The 7515-nt window shown below is 41.6% G+C and overlaps 1 protein-coding gene across 1 annotated transcript in view; it reads right to left on the bottom strand.

Annotated features, from left to right (window-relative positions):
* Positions 1-2031: 2031 nt before the first annotated feature.
* The window catches only part of LOC310785677 (complement C3-like), a gene marked incomplete at both ends in the record, with an annotated part of 97631 nt that continues 92147 nt past the window's right edge, over positions 2032-7515 (bottom strand). Inside the window, 5 exons of the mRNA XM_083646822.1 lie at positions 2032-2173; positions 4089-4233; positions 4369-4452; positions 4583-4675; positions 7225-7314. Of these exons, the coding sequence (XP_083502948.1) occupies positions 2032-2173; positions 4089-4233; positions 4369-4452; positions 4583-4675; positions 7225-7314 (554 nt within the window). The remainder of the gene's footprint in view (positions 2174-4088; positions 4234-4368; positions 4453-4582; positions 4676-7224; positions 7315-7515) is intronic.

The raw sequence follows: 7515 nt of genomic DNA, 5'->3' as shown, positions 1-7515 counted from the left end.
AGGCTACTGCATGTCAGTCGGCCTGAAAACGAATAAATAAATAAATACATAAATAAATAAATACATAAATAAATAAATAAATAAATAAATACATACATAAATACATAAATAAATACATAAATATTGAGCTATATGGCAGATGAAGAGGATTGATGGGGTTAAAATTATTAATTTATAAATATAAACAATTAAACAATTATAGTCAAATACAATGGTTTACACGCACATGTTGAAATTGATCTAAGCTCTGGTCAAGAAAGTTTCACAGGCTCCAGCAGCTGTCCTCTTTGAGTATAGAGTTGACTCATTGTTGACGTCTTTGCCCTGAAGGTGCTGCACACTGGCTTAAAGGGAGATGGTGGCCATGAAAATATACACAAAGATGTTATTTTGGTGTGTTAAAATCCTTACATGGTTTTCTTGAGAATGACATTGCCTTTCGGAGAAGATGCTGTTTTTGGACCCTGATGTATAAAAGACCCAGCCTGGAGAGGAGAAGACCAGGAGAGACACCATGCCGCGTCGGTTTCTCCTCCTTGGAAATCTTGTTTCCCAGTCATAGTACATTTGTTAAAATGCTGTTGTTTCATCTTGTGATCAAAATTAAGTTGTTTCTGTAACTGGCAAATTGTCAAATTGAACTGTTAAACTTTGGTTCTCTTTCTGGACATTCAACTTATTACTTTAAGGTTATTATAGTTGTTTTATGAGGTTATCATTTTCAATTTAGCTAATAGGTTAAATTTTAATTTAGTCATTCATCCATTTTATTCTTCATCCAATACATTGTCAATCACCCATCAAAAGGACCACCCTTAAAATGGTTTATAAGGGATAAATCTTCATCACATACTTCTATAAATCCAACAGAGGGTAATACAGTGGTGCCATCTTTGTTGTGGGTATACTGGGGCTATCAAATTGATGAGTTATAACTATTTCATTTCAAAGAATGTCGTTTTGATCATTTCACTGTTATCTCTCTCTCTGGTCATGTAGCCTAACTCTGGACAAAATCATTTTCCCCTGCAGTTATCTATCTGGCATTTGCTAAACAAACTCTCTGAAGTTAAAGTTCTGTCACAAAACTATCCTTGCAGTGGGTATACTAAATAGGTATACGGCATATACCTGCGTATCACATAGACTACACCACTGGGCTAATATATTTTCAGAAATGTGCTTTTTTCATGTCAGCCTAAATGGGTAAGCTGAGTTTGAGTGAGTATTTAACAATCATTAGCCATTAAGAATGGCTTTCCAAAAATAATTATGAGCTTGAGCATTTGATTTCCCCTTCTGCATTGGAATGCAACTCATTTGCAAAGAAAATATAATGGTTTATATTTGAAATGCATTTTTCTTCTTACATTGGTGACTGGTGTGGTGACCCATTGTTTGTTGAATGATTTTCTAGAAAATGTGTAAAATTCAACTAAAGTAACCATACAATAATTCAATACACACAACACAGCTCAAGAATTTAACATGTGTGTACTTGTACATCGAGTGACAATAAACTTCTATCTTGTAAATACTTGTAGTCATTTCAGTTTAATTAATTATTAATTTGTTCTTGTAATTTGAAATGGCTATATTAGGCTATATTGAAACATGGACTTTTAAAAAGGTACTGGGTATTTCCTGAGAACTTACTCAACATTGGGAAGACTACATTACGATTATGATTACATGTAGGCTACATGAAGAAAATAATTGCACGTGTAGGCCTATTTATTCTTCGGTCATTTCTGTGTTAATTGATGCATTGATCTGCTTACCAATTCAGCTTTGTCATTATTGTTATTTATATTTGTCACTTGCCGTTGTGGGATTTATAGTTCTTATAGAATTTCCATATACACCCATGTTGATACATATAAATGACACAGACCATGAAATAAAGACCATTAGACTTTAATGAACACATTTACATTGTGACTTTTTGAACACCCTCTCATCAATAACACACGTCACCTCTGCCATTGCCATAGCAAGTCTTTTGCAAAACAAAACATGTATCTCCTTCGATTACTGCTGACATCCAAAGATTGTGTACTCCTCGACCAGATCCTCCATGCCGATACAGGTGGGTCTGTACTCGTCAGTCTGACACTCTGCAACTGTGGGCCAGTACTCGATCCACGTCCTCTCACCAAGCACATACTGATAGCTGGGGAGAACACAGTGCAACAGACATTTGAATGGTCTTTGCTATCTGTGTGTCAGGAAATAGAATTCTTTGAGGTTGCATGTTACGTATAGTCAGTTTATTGCTGTAATCAATTTTACACTGTTGTAAAATGCACAACCAAGTACAACCTCAAAAGTTGTATACGGTAATTAAATTACATTTAATGCCATGTCAGAAAAACTCCCAACACCACATAAACCAAGCCTGCAAGGAAGGCACTTTTGATCTGCATGCAAGCAGTCATAAAAAAGTGTGGAACGGTAAAAATATTTTGAGGCAGACAACTTCTGACTTGCCTCTCGAACAGGGCGGTCGCAAAATCTCCTCTCTCCTGCTCTCTACTCTCCTCACGCCTGCACCCTGCCCTAAAAAAGCTTCTCCTTTACACTGTCTCTTCAAAACCTGAGGAATTATGGAACTAATAAGCTGGTCTCTCAACGCAATTGATAAGATTATCTCCACGAGGAATGCAGGATCCGGGGAGCCTGTGTGCCCCGACGGGACTTTCGCCGCGGGGTACGTAATGGACGCCTGGCTCGAATGGCGGGTACTGTGCCTTGCTGTTTTGACCATCGAGGACGTCGAAGATGTTTATCTATTTGGATTTATGATAGCAGGACACTTGCTAATGGAATTGAGCATTGCCGTTGTCTATCGAAAAATTACCATGATGATGGGTAAAAATTCTGAGAGCCCTAAGCTACCTATGATTATGGGTATGGTAAACGAGTTGAGCCGTGTTGTGAACACTCAGACTATTTCGATCACAGATCGCAATCTAAAGGTGGATGGTATGTTTGCAGACGTGAACCGAAAATTGGACGAGATTTTGGAGAAGTTCTAACATCTGGCGCTGAAGTGTTTAAAGTTGATGAGACGAGCATGGAATGGAAAGAATTGGAATGTACTTTTCACTCCGCTAACCAAAACATCCACCACTGTTTCGGATCCCCCCACTGCATGTTGGCCTTGGCCAAGGCCAACGGTGAAAGATAAAAGTCCCCATGAAGAGCCTGTGGAAATGTGGAGCTCCAACCCCCCCGTTCACCCTCGCCCTAGACACCTGTGGATAAGACTCTCTGGTCGAGGCCGTCACCATAGCGACCCGCTGTGTTATTGCTCATCATCCGGGAAGAGACGGCTCCCATGAAAAGACTATCAGGCTCACTGCACACACAAGGACAATTTCTGGACACTCCTGACCACACATTTTACACACTCTCAAACATACACGCACACATGCACACACCCCACCCCATCCTCCCCGTCCCATACCGCCGCCTTGTTCCTGCCTATAGCTCTTGCATCCTTTCCGACCACGAACACCCCCCCCCCCCCCTTTCCTCGGAAACATCCTATTGGAGCTGCTATTAGCCTGCATAGCCTCTAGTGTTCTGTGGACGAGCTACTCCCTCCACTACCCGCTGCAACCCCCGTCCCCCGCAAACCCACTCCCTCCCCCCCCCTAGTTTTTCTTGTTCTTTGTGTCTGCTAACTCCTTACATTTAACAACAAATGTTTATGTATTGTATAATATTCAAGTGTGCCTTTATTCCTATTCAATCTAGTAATAATGTTAATAATCTTAATTTGAGTATAGAAGGTGATACCCATTCGTGTGTTGTGTTTGTCCCTTTTATGTTGTTTGTTCAGAGGACCGCAATGGAAACAAGCCTATGCTTTATGCTATGGCTTTATTGTGTTTTTATCCTCGGTGATTGTCTGTATCTGTATTTGTGTTCCCTGTCTCTTTGTTGACATTCACCAAATAAAGTCAATCAATCAATCAAGCAATCAATCAAACACATGCAGGTGAACAAACACATGCACGTGTGCGCGTGCGCGTGTGCACACACACACACACACACACACACAAAACTCGCACCAAATTCACCTGTTGTTCTTTTCATCTCTGTGTATTTCTCTGGACGTGCCCATGACGAGGTAGGCTTTGCCTGTCCCCAGCTCTAAAGACTCCCGACAGTGGGTATAACTTAGGAAAGCACGCAGTTGCCCCTGTGCACCCACATCAAAACTTCCTGTAATAAACACAGAAGGGAATGAAATACATTGTAACAGGCATACAGACATTCCTGCTGTCTACCTGGAAACACCTGGATTTTTTTTCTCCTTTTAAGGCACTAACACAAGGTTTAAAGGAGATGATGACCCACCTTCTTTGATGACCTCCTCTATCTGCATCGTGTAAATGTCAGTGGATAAAGCATCTTCAAAACCTTCCATTTTCACTTTGTACACTGATGAGAGACAAGTCGCATGTTGTTAGCTCGATCATTTACTTACGCACGCACAGGCATGCACGTACACACACACACACACACACACACACAGACACACACACACACACTCGATCACTCTCTCTCTTACCAAAATCTATTTTGCTGTTCACTTCGGTCTCACAGGCCTTAGCAGTGCGCTCCTCATTGCTAATTTTACCCTTCTTCTGCATACTGCAATTCTCTGGAAATACACAATTGGCACAATATGAATACACTGCTGATGACTGAATTAAATAGAGCTGAACAGTCACGTGACATATTTTGCCCCGGAAGTGAGTTTCCCATTCATTTTCTCCATAGACATTTCTAAAAGAATCCTTACAAAACTAGCTTTAAAGCTGGAACCAAGCTAACTCATGGCCTACTGAATCGTTAGTCACTAACGACGATTCAGACTTGAGAGACTTGAGACTTGACTTGGACTTGCCCCTCAAAGGCTTGAGACTTGACTTGGACTTGTGACCAAAGACTTGAGACTTGACTTGGACTTGCAAAAAATGACTTGTGAGCATCTCTGCGTTTTTTTCCCCCCTCTTTATTTTTGCTCCAAGTGAAATGCTTTATGGTCACTCATGATTCAGTAGGTCACGGGTTGGCTTGGTTCCAGCCTTAAAACTCGTTATATAAGGTTATTTGAAATGTCTATGGAGAAAATGAATGGGAAACTCACTTCCGGGACAAGAAATGTCACGTGCCTTTTGAGCTCTATAAGCACATGTGTGTGTATGTATTTATGCATGTATGTGTGTGTGATGGGGGGGGGGGGGATGGGGGATGTAGCTGTCAGTAAGTCTGTCAGGGAACTCCACGCTGTATCGGAGGCATGTGAGAGTCTACACCTCCCTAGATCGGCAGAAGGGGTGGAGCAAAGACTGGGACAGCTTAGACAGGGGGAAATTGACTATGCCAATTGGCAAAAATAAAATAAGTAATGCATCTATGCCTAGATGCAGTCAATCTGTTCTGGTAGCTCATGGTGCTTATGATCAAGACCTGTGCTGTAACCCTGTGTCTACAGCTTAGAAGTCAGTTAGACATAATGTTGCTTACCTTCAGCACATGTGAACCACTGAGTTAGATGTAATGTTGCTTACCTTCAGCACATGTGAACCACTGAGTTAGATGTCATGTTGCTTACCTTCAGCACATGTGAACCACTGAGTTAGATGTCATGTTGCTTACCTTCAGCACATGTGAACCACTGAGGTAGATGTCATGTTGCTTAGACCAGCTCAGTGGCCTTGTGGTCTGAGTGTCCGCCCTGAGACTGGGAGGTCGTGAGTTCGATCCCCGGCCGAGTCATACCAAAGACTATAAAAATGGGACCCATTGCCTCCCTGCTTGGCACTCAGCATCAAAGGGTTGGAATTGGGGGGTTAAATCACCATGTGATTCCCGAGCGCGGCGCACGCTGCTGCTCACCGCTCCCCCAGGGGATGGGTCAAATGCGGAGAACAAATTTCACACATTGTGTGACAATCAGTGGGACTTTACCTTTACCTTCACTTTACCTTATACCTTCAGCACATGTGAACCACTGAGTTAGATGTAATGTTGTTTACCTTCAGCACATGTGAACCACTGAGTTAGATGTCATGTTGCTTACCTTCAGCACATGTGAACCACTGAGTTAGATGTCATGTTGCTTACCTTCAGCACATGTGAACCACTGAGGTAGATGTCATGTTGCTTATACCTTCAGCACATGTGAACCACTGAGTTAGATGTAATGTTGTTTACCTTCAGCACATGTGAACCACTGAGTTAGATGTCATGTTGCTTATACCTTCAGCACATGTGAACCACTGAGTTAGATGTAATGTTGCTTACCTTCAGCACATGTGAACCACTGAGTTAGATGTCATGTTGCTTACCTTCAGCACATGTGAACCACTGAGTTAGATGTAATGTTGCTTACCTTCAGCACATGTGAACCACTGAGTTAGATGTCATGTTGCTTACCTTCAGCACATGTGAACCACTGAGTTAGATGTCATGTTGCTTATACCTTCAGCACATGTGAACCACTGAGTTAGATGTCATGTTGCTTATACCTTCAGCACATGTGAACCACTGAGTTAGATGTAATGTTGCTTACCTTCAGCACATGTGAACCACTGAGTTAGATGTCATGTTGCTTACCTTCAGCACATGTGAACCACTGAGTTAGATGTCATGTTGCTTATACCTTCAGCACATGTGAACCACTGAGTTAGATGTCATGTTGCTTACCTTCAGCACATGTGAACCACTGAGTTAGATGTCATGTTGCTTATACCTTCAGCTCATGCGAACCACTGAGTTAGATGTCATGTTGCTTACCTTCAGCACATGTGAACCACTGAGTTAGATGTCATGTTGCTTATACCTTCAGCACATGTGAACCACTGAGTTAGACGTAATGTTGCTTACCTTCAGCACATGTGAACCACTGAGTTAGATGTCATGTTGCTTATACCTTCAGCACATGTGAACCACTGAGTTAGATGTCATGTTGCTTATACCTTCAGCACATGTGAACCACTGAGTTAGATGTCATGTTGCTTACCTTCAGCACATGTGAACCACTGAGTTAGATGTCATGTTGCTTATACCTTCAGCACATGTGAACCACTGAGTTAGATGTCATGTTGCTTATACCTTCAGCACATGTGAACCACTGAGTTAGATGTCATGTTGTTTATACCTTCAGCACATGTGAACCACTGAGTTAGATGTCATGTTGCTTACCTTCAGCACATGTGCATTCATCATTTTGACAGAGTCGAAGTAGCTGTCCACCTATCCTCTCCGGGTGGTAGAATTTCATACATGGTGTCTCTGCGGGGGGAGGGGGGGTTTGTGCTGATTGATCATAGGATTTCTCTGACAATCTACTGTACATTTAACATCTTCAGCTTGCTTGAGAATGCGTTTAAAATACTTAAAATACCTACTTAACTATCATATGCGCTGAAAGAGAGTGGCAGCAATGAGTAGCCTAAATGTTCAAGCTGAAATATTGCAAACTTAGAGTATGTT

This window comes from Poromitra crassiceps (genome assembly GCF_964638095.1).
Source record: "Poromitra crassiceps genome assembly, chromosome: 11".
Lineage (NCBI taxonomy): Eukaryota > Metazoa > Chordata > Actinopteri > Beryciformes > Melamphaidae > Poromitra > Poromitra crassiceps.
Note: the sequence above shows the minus strand (reverse complement) of the source record. Positions and strands in the feature narration are given on the sequence as shown.